This window comes from Chionomys nivalis, chromosome X, assembly GCF_950005125.1.
Source record: "Chionomys nivalis chromosome X, mChiNiv1.1, whole genome shotgun sequence".
NCBI classification, from domain to species: domain Eukaryota; kingdom Metazoa; phylum Chordata; class Mammalia; order Rodentia; family Cricetidae; genus Chionomys; species Chionomys nivalis.
The window spans coordinates 60536236-60558835 of NC_080112.1; the positions used below are offsets into that span (position 1 = coordinate 60536236).

Consider the following 22600-nt stretch of genomic DNA (forward strand, 5'->3'; position numbering starts at 1 on the left):
CCAAATCCTTTAGCACTCAGGAGGCAGAGGCAGGCAGATCTCTGTGAGTTCGAGACCAGTCTGGTCTACAAGAGTTAGTTCCAGGACAGGCTCCAAAAACCACAGAGAAACCCTGTCTCGAAAAACCAAACCAAAACAAAACAAAACAAAAAAAAAAAAACCAACCAAATCCTTTAGTATTTAAAACCATTTTTTTTAATTTATTTTGATCATATGATTCCCCCAAGTCCTTCCAGTTCTTCTCTTCCTTCTGATTCATCCAATTTTAAGTTGTTTCTCAAAACAAAAACAAAACCCCAATACAAAAACAATTCCCCGAAATACCCAGAAAACAAAATAAAACCCCACCAAAAAGAAACAGAACAAAATGAAAACATCAAAGTAACCAAATACACAACACACACACCAAAAGAAAGAAAGAAAGAAACAAACAAACAAAAAAACAGTGGATCCACGTTATATATTGTTCAACTACTTCTGAATGTGAGGACTGTGCAAGAGTGATTGATATACCCAGTGTTACTCTATTGGAGAAAACTGATTTTCCCTCACCCAGTATGCATAAGTCCCCATTTCTAACAGAATGACATTCAAAGACTAGATGCTAGCTGGGTAGTGCTGGCACACTCCTTTAATTCCAGGTTTGGAGGCAGAGGCAGGGGGATCTCAGTGAGTTAGAGGCCAGCCTAATCTACAGAGCAAGTTCCAGGATAGCCAGGACTGTTACAACGGGAAACCCTTTCTCCAACCCCCACAAACACTAAATGCAAATTAACTTTGGATAATGAGTAAGCTGGTAAGCATGAATTACAGTATAAAATGCTTTATTAACACCTATATTACTAGTAAGATAAACAAATCAAAGTATATGCATTTTATTTTTATACAACAAAGTAAAATAAGGAAAATGAAAAGCTAAGTATTTATCTTCTCTTACTTTTCCCATTTTTGATATTGTTATTTAACTTGCCAGTGACTATATTTTGATCCAGATTTTAGTCACTGACCCAATAAAACACTAAGATTGAATAGACTGGTAAATTCAAACAAATGTAGACTTCTTCCTTTCTTCTCATACTTCTTTTTCAAAACAAAAAAATAAGTCCAATTAGTGCTATGCATACAGGCATAGCTGTGAGTTCATCCACTGGAGCATGAAGAACTCACCAGTGGTCACATACCTAAATAAAAGTGCTTCTCTCTTTGCACAACAGCTTTAACTTTTAAAGGGCAATAAATGTATAAGCAAATTCATTTATAATTTTAGAAAAATGTATTAAAGTCTATTGAAAAAACATCTGAAATAAAACACAAAACAACAAAATGAAACAAAATAACAAATATAGCAGAGAAAAGCGATGGTGATATTCAATGTGCTCCTTCTATGCTGCCCATCTACAACTTAAAATGGTCACTGTCTTTAATTTCCACACAGGACATCGTCAGACTTCAACCTTTAAAATATAACCTAGAATCAAAAGAGGAAAAAAGGTAAAACTGGAAGTTACAAATATACAACAGAGAAAGAAATATAAGCACTTATTCCCCTCAACCCATATTAGCCCTCCACTATTAGGTAGCTGCCATACCTTTTTAAACAAATAGTGAGGAAACAGCCTTAGCTATTACTTAGCATGGGAGGAGCTGCTGATCATGACTTTCGAATGTGAACTAGACATAGCAGCAGTGCGAGCCCTTGCTGCAGACCTGGCTTGAGCTCTTTCTTCTTCATCTCTCACAGCTTTTTCATACAAGGATCCAAAGGCTTCTGGTGTAGTATCATGGATCTTGGCCCAAAACTCCAGAATTTTCATCTTGCTGATTTCAGCCTGGGCTCTGGAACCCCATGTGAATTCGAAGGATGGAGGATTGCTGTTGGGCACTTTTCGGTACTCCAGATACTTCAGCCTGACCAAATCTTCAGTGATAACTTTCTTAGGCTCTCCGTAGATGAAGTGTTTCTTGTGAGCATATACACCCATCATATTCAGCACTTCCCAGATCTCCTTTTCAGAGGCACAGTTATTTTTCTTGAAGATCACACCAAGAACCATCATTAATAGGCCAGTATTGGGCATTTTTTCTTCCTTTACTCCATCATAGGTATGGTCTAGTTTGCTGAAAAGGGCATAACAGTGTCTGATAGGATCGACTTCCTTCAGATCAACACCAAAGGCTAGTTCCATGTGCTCTGTGGCTCTCTTTAGGATCTCAGTGAAGTGGTTTTTTGATGTTTTGATAACACACTTCAGCATATCTGCCCTTGTAATAACCTCCTTCTTTTGATACTTCTCCATTAGGAACTGTACCAGCAAGACTACTTTGTGGTTTATCGGATCTTTACTCCAGTCCTCGATGTCATCAGAATCATCTGAACTTTTCTCATCTTGGTTTCTGGCACCTGTATTTTCATATGTGTGTGAAAAGGTACAGTGTGCCCCCTGCAGCTTGTTTGGAGGTGTAGGCATACCAGCAGCAGGACTAGCCTGATCTGGACCCTCATAGGAAGGATCGGGAGAGGCTGGTTCCTCCACTGTATTTTGGGCACGGGCCTGACGGCGCTTCTCACGGGAACGGAGCTTGCTCTTTTGGCCACGAGGCATGATGACTGTAGTGGGGAACACAGATAGTAATACAAACAGGTTAGGGAAGAGATCACCCTGGAAAGCAGAGGATGACATAATTTGTACAGACTCTGTTGGTAGATCCTACTACTAGTCCATGAAAGGCTACCTCGCCTTGTTTCCTTAAACTGACTTAGTAACCGAAAAGGGAAAGGGAAATTTAGACCTTGTTATCTCAGTTCAAGCTCACAATATGAACTTTCCTCCGGACTAGTACTGTTTCTCCCTTTTCTAACAGCTGTTTCCCTCTACTCACATTGAAACCCTGACTGTCAAGCGGCAACGGGGCATGACAACGGCGGTAGTCGAAGACACCCACATTAAATGGTAGGGGTAGGATAGGGTAATTTGGAATGGATCGCTTTAGGAAGGGCTCTGGATTGAGGGGAGAATATTCCAGACAATACCTTGAGAAACAGAAGTTCCTACGGTTCCTCATGGACGCTCAAAGGAGCTTCCTGAAGGATTCACTGGCCTCGAAGAACACCAGAAAATAACGGCAGTTGAAGAAAAGCAGATACAGCCTTATCCATTTCTGTTCACGCCCACAGGCTTTTAAAAGCAACTGCACAGGCGCAGAAGGAAGAATGCCCTGTCAATCATGCAAAGTCTTTGAAAAGCAACTACACAGGCACAGACCGAAGGCGGAGCCTCTGTCAACCACACCTAGTCTTTTAAAAGCAACTGCGCAGGTGCAGACAGAAAGCAGCATCTCTGTCAACCACACCTAGTCTTTTAAAAGCAACTTCTCAGGTGTAGACAGAAGGCGGAGCCTCTTTCCACAACACCAAGTCTTTTAAAAGAAACTGCACAGGCGCAGACGGAAGGCGGAGCCTCTGTCAATAAAGTGGTCTTTTAAAGGCAAGTACGCATGCGCAGACAGAAGGTGGAGCCTCTGTCAACCACGCCTAATCTTTAAAAGAAACTGCACATGCCCATTTGGAAAGTGGCACCTCTGTCAAACATGCCTAGTTTTTAAAGCACTTCTCAGGTACAGAGGGAAGGCAGAGCCTCTTTGAACAACATCTAGTCTTTTAAAAGAAACTGCACAGGTGCAGAGGGAAGGCAGAACCTCTTTCAACCACACCTAGTCTTTTAAAAGCAACTGTACAGGTGCAGACGGAAGGCAAAGCCTCTGTCAACCATACCTAGTCTTTTCAAAGTGACTGCACAGGCTCAGAGGGAAGGAAGAGCCTCTGTCAACCACACCTAGTCTTTGAAAAGCAACTGCAAGGTGCAGACTGAAGGCAGAGCCTCTGTCAACCATGACTAGTCTTTTAAAAGCAACTGCGCATGCGCGGATGGAGGGCTGGGCCTCTCAACCATGCCTAGTCTTTCTAAAGCAACTGCGCATGCGCAGACAGAAGGTGGAGGCTCTGTCAATAAAGTGGTCTTTTAAAGGCAACTACACATATGCAGAAGGAAGGCGGCACCTCTGTCGACCACAAGTAGTCTTTTAAAGCAACTGCGCATGAGCAGATGGAAGGCAGAGCCTCTTTCAACAACACCTAATCTTTTAAAAGAAACTGTGCAGGTGCAGAGGGAAGGTGGAGCCTCTGTCAACAACACCTAGTCTTTTAAAAGCAAGTAAACAGGTGCAGACAGAAGGTGGACTCTCTGTCAACCATATCTAGTCTTTTAATAGCAAGTACACAGGTACAGAAAGAAGGCGGAGGCTCTGTCAACCACACCTACTTTTTTAAAGCAACTGCACAGGCTCAGACTGAAGGCAAATCCTCTGTAAACCAAGGGAGGTCTATTAAAATCAACTGTGCATGCGCAGAGAGAAGGCAGAGCCTCTGTCAATAATGCCTAGTCTTTTAAAAGCAACTGCAAGGTGCAGACCTAAGGCAGAGGCTCTGTCACCCATGCCTAGGCATTTAAAAGCAATTGCAATGCACAGACAGAAGGTGGAGGCTCTGTCAATAAAGTCCTCTTTTAAAAGCAACTATGCATGTGCAGACGGAAGGCGGAGCCTCTGTCAACCACAGGTAGTCTTTTAAAGCAACTGCACATGAGCAGATGGAAGGCAGAGCCTTTGTCAATCATGCCTAGTCTTTTAAAAGCAACTGTGCATGTGCAGACAGAAGGCGGAGCCTCTGTCAATAATGCCTAGTTTTTTGAAAGCAACTGCGCATATGCAGATGGAATTGGCGCCTCTGTCAATAATGCCTAGTCTTTTAAAAGCAACTGCGCATGGGCAGACAGAAGGCGGAGCCTCTGTCAATAATGATTAATCTTTTAAAAGCAACTGAACATGCGCAGAAGGAAGTCAGAGCCTCTGTCAATATTGTAGTCTTTTAAAAGCAACTCCTCATATGCAGACAGAAGGCAGAGCATCTGTCAACCACACCTTGTCTTTTAAAAGCAGCAGCACAGGTGCAGATGGAAGACGAAACCTCTTTCTACCACACCTAGTCCTTTAAAAGCAAATCCACAGGTGCAGAGAGAGGCGGAGCCTTTGTCAACCAACCTAGTCCTTTAAAAGCAACTACACAGGATCGGACAGAAGGCGGAGCTTCTGTCAAGGAAGTCCTCTTTTAAAAGCAAATGCACATGAGCACACAGAAGGCGGAGCCTCTGTCAATAATGCCTAGTCTTTTAAAAGTAACTGCGCATGTGCAGACAGAGGGAAGGTGGAGCCTCTGTCAACAAAGCCTAGTCTTTTAAAAGCAACTGCATATGTGCAGACAGAAGGCAGAGCCTGTGTCAACCATGCCTAGTCTTTTAAGGGCAAATGCACATGCTCAGGCAGAAAGCGGCACCTCTCTCAACCACATGGAGTCTTTTAAAGCAACTGTTCAGGTGCAGACGGAAGGCAGAACCTCTTTGAACAACATCTAGTCTTTTAAAAGAAACTGTACAAGTGAAGAGGGAAGGCAGAGCCTCTTTCAACCCCACCTAGTCTTTTAAAAGCAACTGCACAGGCTCAGAGTGAAGGCGGAGCCTCTGTCAACCACACCTAGTCTTTTAAAAGCAACTGAGCAGGTGCAGACAGAAAGCAGCATCTCTGTCAACCACACCTAGTCTTTTAAAAGCAAGTAAACAGGTGCAGACAGAAGGTGGAGCCTCTGTAAACCACATCTAGCCTTTTAATAGCAAGTACACAGGTACAGAAGGAAGGCGGAGCTTCTGTCAACCACACCTACTCTTTCAAACGCAACTGCACAGGCTCAGACAGAAGGCAGAGCCTCTGTAAACCATGGGACTTCTTTTAAAAGCAACTGCGTATGCGCAGACAGAAGGCGGAGCCTCTGTCAATAATGCCTAGTCTTTTAAAAGCAACTGCACATGCGCAGACCTAAGGCAAAGCCTCTGTTAACCATGCCTAGGCTTATAAAAGCAACTGCACATGCGCAGACAGAAGGTGGAGGCTCTGTCAATAAAGTCGTCTTTTAAAAGCAACTATGCATGCGCAGACGGAAGGCGGAGCCTCTGTCAACCACAGGTAGTCTTTTAAAGCAACTGCGCAGCCGTAGATGGAAGACAGAGCCTCTGTCAATCATGCCTAGTCTTTTGAAAGCATCTGTGTAGAAGCAGATGGAAGGCAGAGTATCTGTCAACCACACCTTGTCTTTTAAAAGCAAAAACACAGGTGTAGACGGAAAGTGGAGCCTCTGTCAACCACACCTAGTCTTTTAAAAGCAACTACACAGGCTCAGACAGAAGTGGAGCCTCTGTCAAGGAAGTCCTCTTTTAAGAGCAAATGCACATGCCTACACAGAAGGCAGTGCCTCTGTCAATAATACCTAGTCTTTTAAAAGCAACTGAGCATGTGCAGACGGAAGGAGGAGCCTCTGTCAACCAAGCCTAGTCTTTTAAAGGCAACTATGCTTGTGCAGACGGAAGGCAGAGCCTCTTTCAACCGTGCCTAGTTTTTTTTTTTATTTATTTATTTATTTATTTGTTTATTTATTTATTTATTTATTTATTCGTTTGTTTATTTCTTAAAGATTTCTGCCTCCTCCCCGCCAGCGCCTCTCATTTCCCTCCCCCTCACACGATCAAGTCCCCCTCCCTCATCAGCCCTAAGAGCAGTCAGAGTTCCCTGCCCTGTGGGAAGTCCAAGGACCTCCCACCTCCTTCCAGGTCTAGTAAGGTGAGCATCCAAACTGCCTAGGCTCCCACAAAGCCAGTACGTGCAGTAGGATCAAAAACCCATTGCCATTGTTCTTGACTTCTCAGTAGTCCTCATTGTCCACTATGTTCAGCAAGTCCAGTTTTATCCCATGCTTTTTCAGACCCAGTCCAGCTGACCTTGGTGGGTTCCCGATAGAACATCCCCATTGTCTCGGTGTGTGGGTGCACCCCTCGCGGTCCTGAGTTCCTTGCTCGTGCTCTCTCTCCTTCTGCTCCTCCTTTGGATCCTGAGACTTCAGTCCGGTGCTCCAATGTGGGTCTCTGTCTCTGTCTCCTTTCATTTCCTGAGGAAGGTTAATTTCCAGGAGGATGCTTATGTTTTGCTTTGGGTTCACCTTCTTATTTAACTTCTCTAGGATCACGAATTATAGTCTCAATGTCCTTTATTTATGGCTTGAAACCAAATATGAGTGAGTACATCCCATGTTCCTCTTTTTGGGTCTGGCTTACCTCACTCAGGATAGTGTTTTCTTTAGCCATTCTGACAGGTGTAAGATGGTATCTTAATGTTGTCTTGATTTGCATTTCCCTCATTGCTAAGGAAGTTGAGCATGATCTTAAGTGTCTTTTGGCCATTTGAACTTCTTCTGTTGAGAATTCTTTGTTCAGCTCAGTGCCACATTTTATAATTGGGTTGATTAGCCTTTTATGGTATAGTTTCTTTAGTTCCTTATATATTTTGGAGATCAGACCTTTGTCAGTTGCGGGGTTCGTGAAGATCTTCTACCAGTCAGTGGGTTGCCTTTTTGTCTTAGTGACAGTGTCCTTTGATTTAGAGAAGCTTCTCAGTCTCAGGAGGTCCCATTTATTCAATGTTGCCCTTAATGTTTGTGCTGCTAGGGTTATACGTAGGAAGTAGTCTCCTGTGCCCATGTGTTGTAGAGTACTTCCCACTTTCTTTTCTATCAGGTTCAGTGTGTTCGAACTGATATTGAGGTCTTTAATCCATTTGGACTTGAGCTTTGTGCATGGTGATAGATATAGATCTATTTTCATTCTTCTACAGATTGACATCCAGTTTTACCAGCACAATTTGTTGAAGATGCTCTCTTTTTTCCATTGCATACTTTTAGCTTCTTTATCGAAAATCAGGTGTCCATAGGTTTGTGAGCTAAAGTCAGGGTCTTCTATTCGATTCCATTGGTCGACTTCTCTGTTTTTATGCCAAATCCAAGCTGTTTTCAATACTGAAGCTCTGTAATAGTTTGAAGTCAGGGATGGTAATGCCTCCAGAAGTTCCTTTAGTGTATAAGATTGTTTTGGCTATCCTGGGTTTTTTGTTTTTCCATATAATGTTGATTATTGTCTTCTCCAGATTTGTGAAGAATTTTGATGGGATTTTGATGGGGATTGCATTGAATCTATAGATTGCTTTTGGTAGAATTGCCATTTTTACTATGTTGATCCTCCCAACCCAAGAGCAAGGGAGATCCTTCCATTTTCTGGTGTCCTCTTCAATTTCTTTCTTCAAAGACTTAAAGTTCTTGTCAAAAAGGTCTTTCACTTCCTTGGTCAGAGTTACCCGAAGATATTTTATGCTATTTGTGGCTATCATGAAAGGTGATGCTTCTCTGATTTCCCTCTCTGCTTCCTTATCCTTAGTGTATAGGAAGGCAACTGATTTCTTGGAGTTGACCTTGTATCCTGCCACATTACCAAAGGTGTTTATCAGCTGTAGGAGTTCTTTGGTAGAGTTTTTGGGGTCTCTTATGTATACTATCATATCATCTGCAAATAACGAAATCTTAACTTCTTCCTTTCCAATACGAATCCCCTTGATGCCCTTATGTTGTCTTATTGCTATTGCTAGAACTTCAAGCATGATATTGAAGGGGTATGGAGAGAGTGGACATCCTTGTCGTGTTCCTGATTTTAGTGGTATGGCTTTGAGTTTGGCTCCATTTAATTTAATGTTAGCTGTCGGCTTGCTGTAAATAGCTTTTATTACATTTAGGTATGACCCTTGTATCCCTAATCTCTCCAAGACCTTTATCATAAAAGGGTGTTGAATTTTGTCAAATGCTTTTTCAGCATCTAATGAAATGATCATATTTTTTTTTCTTTCAGTTTATTTATATGGTGGATTACATTGATAAATTTGTGTATGTTGAACCAGCCCTGCATCTCTGGGATGAAGCCTACTTGATCATAATGGATAATTTTTCTAATGTGTTCTTGGATTCAGTTTGCCAGTATTTTATTGAGAATTTTTGCGTCGATGTTCATGAGTGATATAGGCCTGTAATTCTCTTTCTTGGTTGGGTCTTTGTGTGGTTTTGGTATCAGGGTAACTGTAGCTTCATAAAAGCAATTTGGCAATGACTCTTCTGTTTCTATATTGTGAAATACATTAAGGAGTATAGGTAGTTCCTCTTCTTGGAAGTTCTGGTAGAATTCTGCATTGAAACCATCTGGTCCTGGGCTTTTTTTGGAAGGGAGATTTTTGATAACAGTGTCTAATTTTTCGCGACTAACAGGTCTATTTAGAATGTTCACCTCGTCTTGGTTTAGCTTTGGTATATGGTACTTATCTAAAAAAATGTCCATTTCTTTTGCATTTTCCAGTTTTGTGGCATACAGGCTTTTGTAGTAAGATCTAATGATTCTCTGAATTTCCTCTGTGTCTGTGGTTATGTCCCCCTTTTCATATCTGATCTTATTCATTTGCGTGTTCTCTCTCTGTCATTTAATTAGTTTGGATAGGGGTTTGTCGATCTTGTTGATTTTCCCCAAGAACCATCTTTTTGTTTCATTGATTCTTTGGACTGTTTTCTTTGTTTCTATTTTGTTGATTTCAATCCTCAGTTTGATTATTTCCAGTCTTCTACTCCTCCTGGCCGCATCTGCTTCTTTTTTTTTTCTAGAGCTTTCAGGTATGCTGTTAAGCCCCCAATGTATGCTTTCTCCGTTTTCTTTAAGTGGGCACTTAGTGCTATGAACTTTCCTCTTAGCACTGCTTTCATCGTGTCCCATAGGTTTGAGTGTGTTGTCTCTTTATTTTCATTAAATTCAAGGAAGACTTTAATTTGTTTCTTAATTTCTTCCTTGACCCAGGTGTGGTTCAGTAGTTGACTGTTCAGTTTCCATGAGTTTGTCAGGTTCTGGGGTAGCATTGTTGTTGCCTTCTAACTTTAATCCGTGGTGATCTGATAAGGCACAGGTGGACAGTGATTTTTTTTTGTATCCGTGGAGGTTTCCTTTGTTTCCGAGCATGTGGTCAATTTTCGAGAAGGTTCCATGAGCTGCAGAGAAGAAGGTGTATTCTTTCCTATTTGGGTGGAATGTTTTATAGATGTCTGTTAAGTCCATTTGCTTCATTACCTCCAACAATTCTCTTAATTCTCTATTAGTCTTCTGTCTGACTGACCTGTCCATTGGTGAGAGAGGTATGTTGAAGTCTCCTAATATTAGTGTGTGTGGTTTGACGTCTGCCTTGAGTTTTAATAATATTTCTTTTACATAAGTGGGTGCTTTTATATTAGGGACATAGATATTCAGGATTGAGACTTCATCCTGCTGAATTGTTCCTGTTATGAGTATAAAGTGTCCATCTCAATCTCTTCTGATTGATTTTAGTTTGAAGTTAGTTTTGTTAGAAATTAGTATGGCCAGACCTGCTTTTTTCTTAGGACCATTTGCTTGAAAAACCTTTTCCCAACCCTTTACTCTGAGTAGATGTCTGTCTTTGTGGTTGAGATGTGTTTCTTGCAAACAGCAGAATGTTGGATCCTGTTTTAATATCCAATCTCTTAGCCTGTGCTTTTTTATAGGTGAACTGAAACTATTAATATTAAGTGATATTAATGACCAGTGGTTGTTTACTCTGGTTATTCTTATTGCTTTTGGTAGTAGACTTTGTGTGTCTCCCTTCTTTGAGTTGTGCTGTTGAAGGGTCGCTAGATGCCTGGGTTATTGTAGGCAGTGTTTGCAATGTTGGATTCCTTGGGTTGTGATTTTCCTTCTATTACTTTCTGTAGGGCTGGATTTGTGGCTACATATTGTTTAAATTTGTTCTTATGCTGGAATGTCTTGTTTTCTCCATTGATAGTGAATGATAGCTTGGCTGGGTATAGTAGTTTGGGTTTGCATCCACGGTCTCTTAGTTTCTGCAGTACCTCTATCCAGGACCTTCTGGCTTACATGGTTTCCATAAAGAAGTCAGGTGTAAGTCTGATCGGTTTACCTTTATAAGTTACTTGGCCTTTTTCCTTTGCAGCTCTTAATATTCTTTCTTTCATCTGTATATTTTGTGTCTTGATTATTATATGGAGAGGGGATGTTTTTTGATCCAGTCTGTTTGGTGTTCTGTATGCTTCTTGAATATTCAAAGGAATATCTTTCTTTATGTTGGGAAAGTTTTCTTCCTTAATTTTGTTAAAAATATTTTCTGGGCCTTTGAGCTGTGACTCTTTTTCCTCTATCCCTATTATTTTTAGGTTTGGACTTTTTATTGTGTCCCATATTTCCTGAATGTTTTGTGATGAGAATTTGTTGGTTTTGCTGTTTTCTTTGATCAGTGCGTTTATTTTCTCTATGTTGTCTTCAGAATCTGAGATTCTTTCTTCTATCTTTTGTATTCTATTGATTATGCTTGTTTCTGTAGTCTCTGCTCATTGACCTAGATTTTCCATATCCAGCTGGTCCTCAGTTTGTGTTTTCTTCCTTGCTTCCATTTCAGTTTTCAATTCTTGAACTGTTTCCATTACCTGTTTGATCGTTTTTTCTTGGTTTCCCAGGGTATCATTTACGTATTTACTCATTTATTCAAACTTTTTGTTATACTTTTGTTATACTCATCCATTTCTTTTTTTTTTTTTTGGTTTTTCGAGACAGGGTTTCTCTGTGGCTTTGGAGCCTGTCCTGGAACTAGCTCTGTAGACCAGGCTGGTCTCGAACTCACAGAGATCCGCCTGCCTCTGCCTCCCAAGTGCTGGGATTAAAGGCGTGCGCCACCATCGCCCGGCTTACTCATCCATTTCTATGAGTGCATTTTTTACATGTTGTTTAAGGGTCTCTATTGCTCTCATAAAGTCAATTTTTTCCTCTTCTTCTGTGTTAGGCCTTTAAAGCAACTGCGCATACGAAGACAGAAGGTGGAGGCTCTGTCAATAAAGTCGTCTTTTAAAAGCAACTAAGCATGCGCAGATGGAAGGCGGAGCCTCTGTCAACCACAGGTAGTCATTTAAAGCAACTGCACATGAGCAGATGGAAGGCAGTGCCTCTGTCAATCATGCCTAGTCTTTTAAAAGCAACTGCGCATGCACAGACAGAAAGTGGGCTCTTTGTCAACCACACCTATTCTTTTAAAAGCAACTTCTCAGGTGCAGACAGAAGGCTGAGCCTCTTTCCACAACACCTAGTGTTTTAAAAGAAACTGCATAGGCACAGACGGAAGGCGGAACCTCTGTCAATAAAGTGGTCTTTTAAAGGTAACTGCACATGCCCAGACAGAAAGCGGAGCCTCTATCAACCACATCTAGTCTTTTAATAGCAACTACACAGGTACAGAAGGAAGGCGGAGCCTCTGTCAATCACACCTACTCTTTTAAAAGCAACTGCACAGGCTCAGACAGAAAGCAGAGCCTCTGTATACCACCTGACAGCTTATAAAAGCTATTGCGCATGCGCAGACAGAAGTCAGAGCCTCTGTCAATAATGCCTAGTCTTTTAAAAGCACTTGCGATGAGCAGATGGAAGGCAGAGCCTCTGTCAATCATGCCTAGTCTTTTAAAAGCAACTGCGTGTGCACAGACAGAAGGGGGACGCTCTGTCAATAAAGTTGTCTTTTAAAAGCAACTACACATGCGCAGACGGAAGGCGGAGCCTCTGTCAACCACAGGTAGTCCTTTAAAGCAACTGTGCATGAGCAGATGGAACGCAGAGCCTCTGTCAATCATGCCTAGTCTTTTAAAAGTAACAGCACAGGTGCAGACGGAAGGCAGAGCATGTATCAATAATGCCTAGTCTTTTAAAAGCAACTGTGCATGCACAGACAGAAAGCTGCCTCTTTGTCAACCACACCAAGTCTTTTAAAAGAAACTGCACAGGCACAGACGGAAGGCAGAGCCTCTGTCAATAAAGTGGTCTTTTAAAGGCAAGTACGCATGCGCAGACGGAAGGCAGCGCCTCTGTCAACCATGCCTAGTCCTTTAAAAGAAACTGCACATGCCCAGATGGAAAGCGGCACCTCTGTCAAACACGCCTAGTCTTTTAAAGCACTTCTCAGGTACAGAGTGAAGGCAGAGCCTTTTTTTTTTGGTTTTTCGAGACAGGGTTTCTCAGAGCCTCTTTTAAAACACCTAATCTTTTAAAAGAAACTGCACAGGTGCAGAGGGAAGGTGGAGCCTCTGTCAACCACACCTAGTTTTTTAAAAGCAACTGCGCAGGTACAGACAGAAGGTGGAGCCTCAGTAAACCACATCTAGCCTTTTAATAGCAAGTACACAGGTACAGAAGGAAGGCAGAGCCTCTGTCAACCACACCTACTCTTTCAAAAGCAACTGCAGAGGCTCAGACAGAAGGCAGAGCCTCTGTAAACCAAGGGACGTCTTTTTAAAGCAACTGCGCATGCGCAGAGAAAGGCGGAGCCTCTGTTTATAATGCCTGGTCTTTTAAAAGCAACTGCAAGCTGCAGAATGAAGGCAGAGCCTCTGTCAACCATGCCTAGTCTTTTAAAAGCAACTGCGCAGGTGCAGACAGAAAGCAGCATCTCTGTCAACCACACCTAGTCTTTTAAAAGTAACTTCTCAGGTGTAGACAGAAGGCAGAGCCTCTTTCCACAACACCAAGTCTTTTAAAAGAAACTACACAGGCACAGACGGAAGTCGGAGCCTCTGTGAATAAAGTTGCCTTTTAAAAGCAACTAAGCATGGCAGACGGAAAGCGGAGCCTCTGTCAACCACAGGTAGTCTTTTAAACGAACTGCACATGCGCAGATGGAAGGCAGAGCCTCTGTCAATCATGTCTAGTCTATTAAAACCAACTATGCAGGTGCAGACGGTACGCGGAGCCTCTGTCAACCACGTCTAATCTTTTAAAAGCAACTGCACATACCTAGATGGAAAGCGGCACCTCTGACAAACATGCCTAGTCTTTTAAAGCACTTCTCAGGTACAGAGGGAAGGCAGAGCCTCTTTCAACAACACCTAATCTTTAAAGGAAACTGCACAGGTGCAGAGAGAGGGCAGAGCCTCTGTCAACCACACCTAGTCTTTTAAAAGCAACTGCACAGGTGCAGATGGAAGGCGGAATCTCTATCATTAAAGTCGTCTTTTAGAAGCAACTATGCATGTGCAGACGGAAGGCAGAGCCTCTGTCAATAAAGTCTAGTCTTTTAAAAGCAACTGCGCATGCGCAAATGGAAGGCCGAGCCTCTGTCAACTATGCCTAGTCTTTTAAAAGCAACATCATGTGTGCAGAAAGAAGGCGGAGTCTCTGTCAATAAAGCCTAGTTTTTTAAAAGCAACTGAGCAGGTAGAGAAGGAAGGCAGAGCCTCTGTCAATAATTCCTAGTCTTTTAAAAGCAACTGCGTATGTGTAGACAGAAGACAGAGCCTGTTTCAACCATGCCTAGTCTTTTAAGGGCAAATGCACATGCTCTGGCAGAAAGTGGCACCTCTCTCAACCACACCGAGTCTTTTAAAGCAACTGCTCGGGTGCAGATGGAAGGCAGAGCCTCTGTCAACCATACCTAGTCTTTTAAAAGCAACAGCACAGGCTCAGAGGGAAGGCAGAGCCTCTGTCAACCACACCTAGTCTTTTAAAAGCAACTGTGCAGGTGCAGAAGGAAGGCGGAGCCTCTGACAACCACACCTAGTCTTTTAAAAGCAACTGCACTTGTCGCAGACAGAAGGTGCAGCCTCTGTCAATAATGCCTAGTCTTTTAAAAGCAACTGCGCAGGTGCAGAAAGAAGGCGGAGTCTCTGTCAATAATGCCTAGTCTTTTAAAAGCAACTGCACAGGCTCAGAGGGAAGGCGGAGCCTCTGTCACTAATACCTAGTCTTTTAAAAGCAACTGCGCAGGTACAGAAGGAAGGCAGAGCCTCTGTCAATAATGCCTAGTCTTTTAAAAGCAACTGCACAGGCGCAGACGGAAGGCGGAGCTTCTGTCAATAATGCCTAATCTTTTAAAAGCAACTACCAAGCAATCACAAAGAGGGAAGAAGTGGTTCTGTCAATCAACCACTGATCTGGAGGCTGATGGTTCCCAGAAATCTGGTAGTCTTTTCTTTGACTTTTTACTGTGACTTGAATTTTTCAGTCTCATGAGCAGAATCCATCTTCCTTAGATCTAGAATCTCATTTTATTGAGAGTCCTGACTATAAAATTAGAAGCCTAAATTTAGTAGCCATTCCTGATAGTTTCACAAGGGACAACAGAATTGGGCTTTTGTGAGGCATCTCATGTGAATGACAATCCGACTGTTCTTAGTCCTCATTCAATATCTTTCCCTGAACTGTTGTAAGTGCTGAGATGTTCACAATACGCTGACTGCAGGACATTACCACCAGGTAAGACATTAAATATACAAACAATTTAAGTGTGATTAGTATCTGAACAATAAAACGCTATTCAAAACAAATAGTCATATCTTTTGACATGAATTGGGATGTCCTATGCCTAGTCTGTCAGTAAATTTTCAAACTGGCTTTAATAAAGATTTTGTGTGTTTCTGTTAATTCTCTACTTACTAATACGTTAGATTTTTTTAAAAATTAAAGCCAATATAGGAAACAAATATTATGTATATTGATAAGTTATGAGGTAAGGGTTCAACACACGTATGTATTAATAATGCTTAAGACAAATATATTTATCTCTGTAAACATTACTTGTGGTAAAAAATTAGTTTCATTCTAGCTTATTAAATTACAGCATAGTTTTGGTTGATAGTCACCATATTGTGCATTAGAACAGCATAAACTTTTTAGTATTCACTGATTGGACTGTATTTATCTCTCTCTCTCAGATTCTCCCTATTTTTTGCCAAACATTATTCTACTTCCAAGTTCTATGTGTCAGCTTTTGTAAAAATCAATGAGCCTGTCTAAATGTATTCAGAATATTAAATGGAAATCAATGGGATTTACAGCTTTCTCATTCATTTTTCTATTATAAAAGCTTAAAATGTAAGAGCAATAAGTTAACATTTACAGTACAGTATTTTCACAAGTAGAGCAATGATAATATAAAACAATGAAGAACCCTACACGGTATCTTTAACATGGATGAGGACATCTGATTTTTAGTGATAACTCAGTTTTAGCACACTTCTAAGCTGCCAAAACCTGCATGGGCCTCAGTATCAGTTATATAAGTTTATTATATAATAGTTATTTTTGTCACTGCTTGTATTAATCAACTTTGTCACTGTGATAAAATAGTCAAAATAAACAAGCTAAATGAGAAGATGTTTATTTTCTCAAACTTTCTGAAGTTTTAGTCCCTTGACATCTGGTTCTATCGTTTCTCTGTCTGTGATGACATGTAACTAGAAACTGAAAGATAGGGCAAGCTAATCCTGCTCATCTCATGGTAGACAGGAAAAATAGAGAGAGGGAAACAGTCTAGGATCATTAAAGGAGTGTTCCTTAATCAAACCATAAAAGTGATACTTATTAAAACCAAAGAAGAAATTTACATTTTATAGGTAGCACATAAGTTATATTTAAAAAAATCAAGAACAATGATACTAATTTTGTTGAGAGGGAATAAACTGATAAACAAAGACAAAGACAACAACTCAATAGTACAATATTTACCTATCACATAAGAAGCCTAGGGTTCAATTTTTAGTACAGAGTAAAAGGGGAAAAAAAGAGGACAGACTGAGCAAAGATAAAAGTTTAATAATTCGTTTACAAATATTATTTGTGTATTATAGTGTTGAGAAGAGTTAAAATCTGATCAACTAAAATGGTTGAATTTGCTGTTTACTTGTATTTTCACTTTTAATGGGATATTTAAATCTTGGCCTCTCAGGATACATTGGCTACATAGAGGGCAGGTTAAATTAACAATTGCCATATGTTTATTTAAGTCCTAAGAAAGAAAAGTTTAATCAGACTAGTTTCTCAGACTGGTTTATGAGAAGTAAGAAATATTTTTTTATTTATGTCTAAGCAGCTTTAGTTTCATATACTTCACTCAGCTTTGGTCAAACTGTCATTACAGATCATTTTAATAATTAATTAATTACTAAACATTAGTCCAAATTATTAAATCAATATTAAAGTCAATAACAAAACTGTTATAAGCATAAACTTGAAAAAACTCACAGAAAATATGAATGTAGCATATTGCTTTTAGAAACTCCATGGCTTTTATCTGATGGAAATTAATTATATTTTTATTCAAGTAATATAGGATTCTCAAAATCAGATTTTATGTATTTCCAGAGCAAACGTATGATCTTAGTCTATGTACCTTTAGCTAAAAAATTCAACCTCATGCAGTGGTGGTGCATGCCTTTAATCCCAGCATTCAGGAGGCAGAGGCAGGGGAATCTCTGTGAGTTCCATGCCAGCCTGGTCTACAAAGCAAGCTCCAGGACAGCCAGAGCTGTTTTACAGAGAAATCTTGTCTCAGAAAACCAAAACACACAAAAAAGTATACAAAACTTCAACCTCATAAAATTTCTTCCCATTATAATGTTTTCTGGTATACATAATACATAATGCATTTTTCAATCCAATCTTATTGTTTGGAAATGTCATTTGACCATGTAAAAGGCGAGGGACAGTATAATAATGTAAGTAAAAATTTGGCAGCTTCTGCCTCATGAAGCTTATTACTTTTTATCAAGGAAAGAAAAGATACCTATAAATCCAATAGAAAAAAGTTTATATACAGACTACACAAATAATGGTACATGGATATTTCTTGGAAATGCATTGAAGTTTTAGATTGTTCTTTGAAGTATATAGCTATTTTGAAAACTCAATTCATTCAATTCATGAGTATAAGATGACTTATTCAGTTAATTTCCTATGGTGTTTTAAGGTTTTCATTTTAGAGACAATTGTTACGTTTATTTAAAGAATATTAGTCACACATTTTTCTCTAGGGACCATGACCTCTCTGGTCTCACATTTTTGACTTCTTAATACTGTTAGATATGGGTTTTATATCATGGAGTTGGCCTTACATGCAATAAAAAGTGGTTAGTTACTCCCATAACATTTGTGCCACTATTGCACCAATAGGTGTTTCTTGCCAACAAGTTACTATTGTAGATCACAAGATTCACAGCTAGGTGAATTTGGAGTTATTTTAATTTTCCATTTGTCATCTTTCTTTTTCTTTTTAAATTGATTTTATTGAGCTATAAATTATTCTCTGCTTTTCTCCCTTCCTCTCTCCTCCCCTTCATCCCTCTCCCATGGTCCCCATGCTCCCAATTTACTCAGGAGATCTATTAACATTTTTTCTACTTTTCCTTTTTTGAAAGAACTGCTCCTTTCCCCTGGTAATCTGATAACTGTAGATATTTTGAATGAATCACACAATATAAATCTTAAAAGCTAGTAACAATCAACAAATAAAAAAATTATAACACCACAACCCTAAGATTCCTAATAATGGGGGACACAGATCCTGAACTTGCAATCTTCTGTAACTAGGCAAGACTTCCAGTGGAGGGATTTGGACAACAATCCAGCCACAAAACTTTGAACCTATAATTTGCCCTGCCTTCAAGGTGTGCTGGGATGAAAGTGACACAAAACTTGTGGGACCCCAATGGCTGGTTCAGCTTGAGGTCCATGCCATGAGAAGGAGGCACTGACACTGAGTGAAAGGAAATCCAGGAACCAGAAACTAGACAGTCTAGAGACCTAGGACTGAAACAAACATGACTGACAAAAAATGTCAAGTGAAATGATTCATAATGATATTCTGCTATATTTGTATACAGCAGCCTAACATAATTATCATTAGGGAGTTTTCATCCAGCAACTGATGAAAACAGATTCAGAACTCCACAAACATTAGGTGGAGCTTGAGAATGCTGTGGAAAAGGGGGAAAAAAGATTGTAGGAGCCAGAAGGGTCAAGAACACCACAAGAAAACCCACAGAATCAACTAATGTGGGCTCATAGGGGTTCAAGAGACTGAATTAATGATCAGGGAACTTGCATGGGTTTGACCTAAAGAACTCTACATATATGTTACAGTTGTGCAGCTTGGTGTTCTTGTGGGAGTCCTAACAGTGGGAGTGCGGGCTGTCTCTGACTCTTTTTCTTGGCTTTTGGGACCCTTTTCCTCCTACTGAATTACCTTGTCTAGACTTAATATGAGAGGAGGTTCCTAGCCTTGTTGTAACCTGATATGCCATATTTAGTTAATATCCATGGGAGGACTGATCTTTTCTGAAGGGAAATGGAGGAGGACTGGATTTGGGGAAGAGGGGAAGTAGGGATGGGGGACTGGGAAAAGAGGAAGGAAGGGAAACTGTGGTTGGGATGTAATATATGAGAAAAGAATAAATTTGAAAAATATTTTAAAATGAAAAGTCATGCAAAAGTTGTCCTTCTGGGTCTGAGTTACTTCACTCATGGTGATGTGTATAGCTTCTTCACTAACACAGGGACCAACAACTGGAAAACATGCAGAGAGTAGGAGACTTTGCAGCACTCAGCCTTAAATGGGAAATTTTTATTATACTACTCTCTTCAGGGATCAGGGTATCTATGTGCTGATAGAGGAGGAGAATGATTGAAAGAGTAAATTGTGAAATGGCTCCAAAGAAACAGCTATTTCCAAACAGATAAGAGTTTGTTTATGTACATGTGAAATTATGAAGACTATGACATCATGTACAACACCTGTACTCTTTTCATTCTTTCTTCTGGTTAGCTTGATTTTGTTTTTTCTCAATATTTTTTATCTTTTTAACAAACTAACTCTTGGTTTCTTTGATTTGTTATCTTTTCTTTTTATTCCATTTCTTGATTTCTGCCCTGACATTTTTTTTTCGTTTTTTTTTTTTTTTTTTTTTTTTTTTTTACATTTGGCTTCTTTTTTGTGTGTGTGTTCCAAGCCTCAAAGGAACATTGTTACTTGAAATCTCTAAAATTTTAATATAAGTACTTGGAACTGTCAATTGCCCTCTTCTCGCTGCTTTCATTCTATCCTATTGATTTTAGTATGCTGTGTTTTCATTTCCATTTTTCTTCAAACTTCTTAAAAATTCTTTTTGATTTCTTTTCATCTTTGCTTTTTAATTCTTCCAGCATTGTCTCTCTCTTTCCCTCTCCCTCCCCTCTCTCTCCCCTCTTCTTCCCCCTCATATGTGTATGTGTGCTGCACACATGTTTTTTATGTGTGATATATGCATATACCTGTATGTCTGCAAGTATACTTGACTGTGCATGTGCAAATGAAGTCATAGATTAATATGAGGTGTCTTCCTCTATTAGTCTCTGCATTACTTTCATTGATTTTTAGTTTGTAGAGACAGGGTTTCTCTGTGTAGGCCTGGCTTCCTGGCACTCACTCTGTAGGCCAGGCTGGCCTCAAACTCACAGAGATCCACCTGCCTCTGCCTCCCGATTGCTGGGATTAGAGGCACATACCACCACACCTGGTATGTACATTAATTTTTGAGATAAGGTCTTTACCAGAATCTGGATCTCACTGCTTTGGCTAGATCGGCCAAACAGAGAAGCTCTATTCTCTACTGTCTCCGGTGTTGGGGTTACAGATGTAACCATACCTGGCTTTTTAAAATGTAATAGGGGATTCAAACTGAGGTCTTCAGTTTGTGCAGCAAGCACTATATCCAGTGAACCATCTTTTCAGCCCTATTTTTCCCATGACCTATTCATCATTCAATAAGGTGTTGGTCATTGTTCATGAGTTTGAGTATGTTCTCTAGTTTCTTTTACTGTTGATTTCATGTTTTGCCCCATTGTAGTCTGATAAAATACAACAAATTATTTCAGTTTTTCTATATTTGTTAATGGTTGCTTTTGTTGTTGTTCTGTTATATTATGTACTTTTAGAGAAAGCCTCATGAGTTGCTGAAAAGATTGTGTAATTTTCAGTGCTCAGATTGAATGTTGTGTGGTTGTTAGAACTATTTTATCTGTGATATCATTTTACTCATTTTTTTGCCATGAGAGCACAAATCCTTTCTATGTGTCTATCATTTTTGCAACAGGGAATACTTAGGACATTGATATATATGGAAGTGGTAAAATATACATGAAAATAAGCTTTGCCAACAAACACAAGTATGTTTCAAGTCAGGCTATATGATTTTTAGTAACTCTTTCATTTAAGAGTTTCCCAACATGGCACAAAGTTTGTTGAAGTTCTTTGAAATCTTCCAGGAAAACATCACAATTTTCTTCTTGTCATTAAACTCCTTTTGTGAATAGACTACATGTTTTATGGCTATTCATTCCCATCAAAATAATAATAGTAATGACTGGAAGGGTTTAGTGTAGGCTATGCTTTTACAGATAAGTATTATTAAAATAATACTATTATACTTATTTATTTTATGAGTGGGTGCAAATGCAGTATAGCAAGGGTATGTAGGAGGTAAGAATACAATATGGAGAATTCAGTTCAATTTTTCCACTAAGTGAGTCCTGGGGATGGAATTCAGGTTATCAGGCTTGGCAGAAAACACTTTGTGGCTCACATGTTTCTAATTCTTATGTCTACCCAAAATATTTCATTCCTTAAGATATCAGAAAATTGATCTGAGTTACACAGTAGCATAATCTTGAAACTAAATATATGAATTTACTGACTCAGTTATGGAAATACTATATGTAAATATAAATTCTCAGAACTGTAATGAACATGAATGCCTATAAAATACTTATTCATACTTTACCTTGTTATTAATAATTGCTTTTTTAAGTGTAAGTGTCCTACATTATTCAAATAATGGATACAGAGCCCTTCCTGGATTTCAACTATAGGCAATCAAAGATTTTTTTAAAAAAAGGTTTAGCTCATTGCTCACTTTGAAGTATATACTTTTAATTTTCCCTCTGATTCTTTTAGTCTTACTAGTGATTCATAAGCCAAGAGGTAAATCGAAAACTCTTCAAGGAATACTGAGTTTATGGGAAAATCAGAGCTCAGAAAAATAATTTGTTCGTTCAAGCAAGAGTGTTCTTTTCCTCCAACACCAAATTTTCAAGAAAGATTCTACGTTAAAATGATACCTAACAGGAAACACTCCATAACTTATTTCCTTTGTACAATAAATCTATTGTAATCCTCTTTATGTTGAAACCTGGGCGTTTGAAAAAGTCCCTGGCTCGTCATATGAGCACTATAGTACTAGTAAAGTGTTATATATCTACTCAAAGCCTCACAGGAGAGCACACAGGGAAAATGGGAATTCAGGAATGAAGTTTTACCTCAAGAAACTCTATATTACGTTAAGTATGTTATCAAAAACTTGGGTTAGTAACAATGCCTTGGTTCTCTGCTAAAAAAAATCCAAAAATTTTGGTGTCAGAAAGACTCAGAAAGTTTGCTATGGAATAAAGTACTTTACATACGTACATATATATATGCTTGTATGTATACTGTAGGTGTGTTTTCATGGAAGCATCATAATAGTTTTACTATTTTATATAATAAAAATGTTAATACTAAAAGATTTTTACTATATAAACATTGTCTAATAGCTGTTTTCTTTACCAAGTTAGTTATATTCTTTTGCAAGTTTATTTCAGTGGTACAACAGGAAGGTTGTCAAGAATAAGAAACAATATCATACTTGAGCATATTTGAAAATATGTTTTTATGCTAACCATTTTGTAATGAATTAGAGATTATAATTTGCATTCATGCGATCACTGAGAAA

The 22600-nt window shown here is 39.4% G+C and overlaps 1 protein-coding gene across 1 annotated transcript in view; it reads right to left on the minus strand.

The window, feature by feature from the left end:
- Nucleotides 1-1625: 1625 nt before the first annotated feature.
- LOC130867758 (melanoma-associated antigen B18-like) overlaps nt 1626-22600 on the minus strand; it is a 399852-nt gene continuing 378877 nt past the window's right edge. Inside the window, exon 3 of the mRNA XM_057759917.1 lies at nt 1626-2608. Within this exon, the coding sequence (XP_057615900.1) occupies nt 1626-2603 (978 nt within the window). The 5' untranslated portion in view covers nt 2604-2608. The remainder of the gene's footprint in view (nt 2609-22600) is intronic.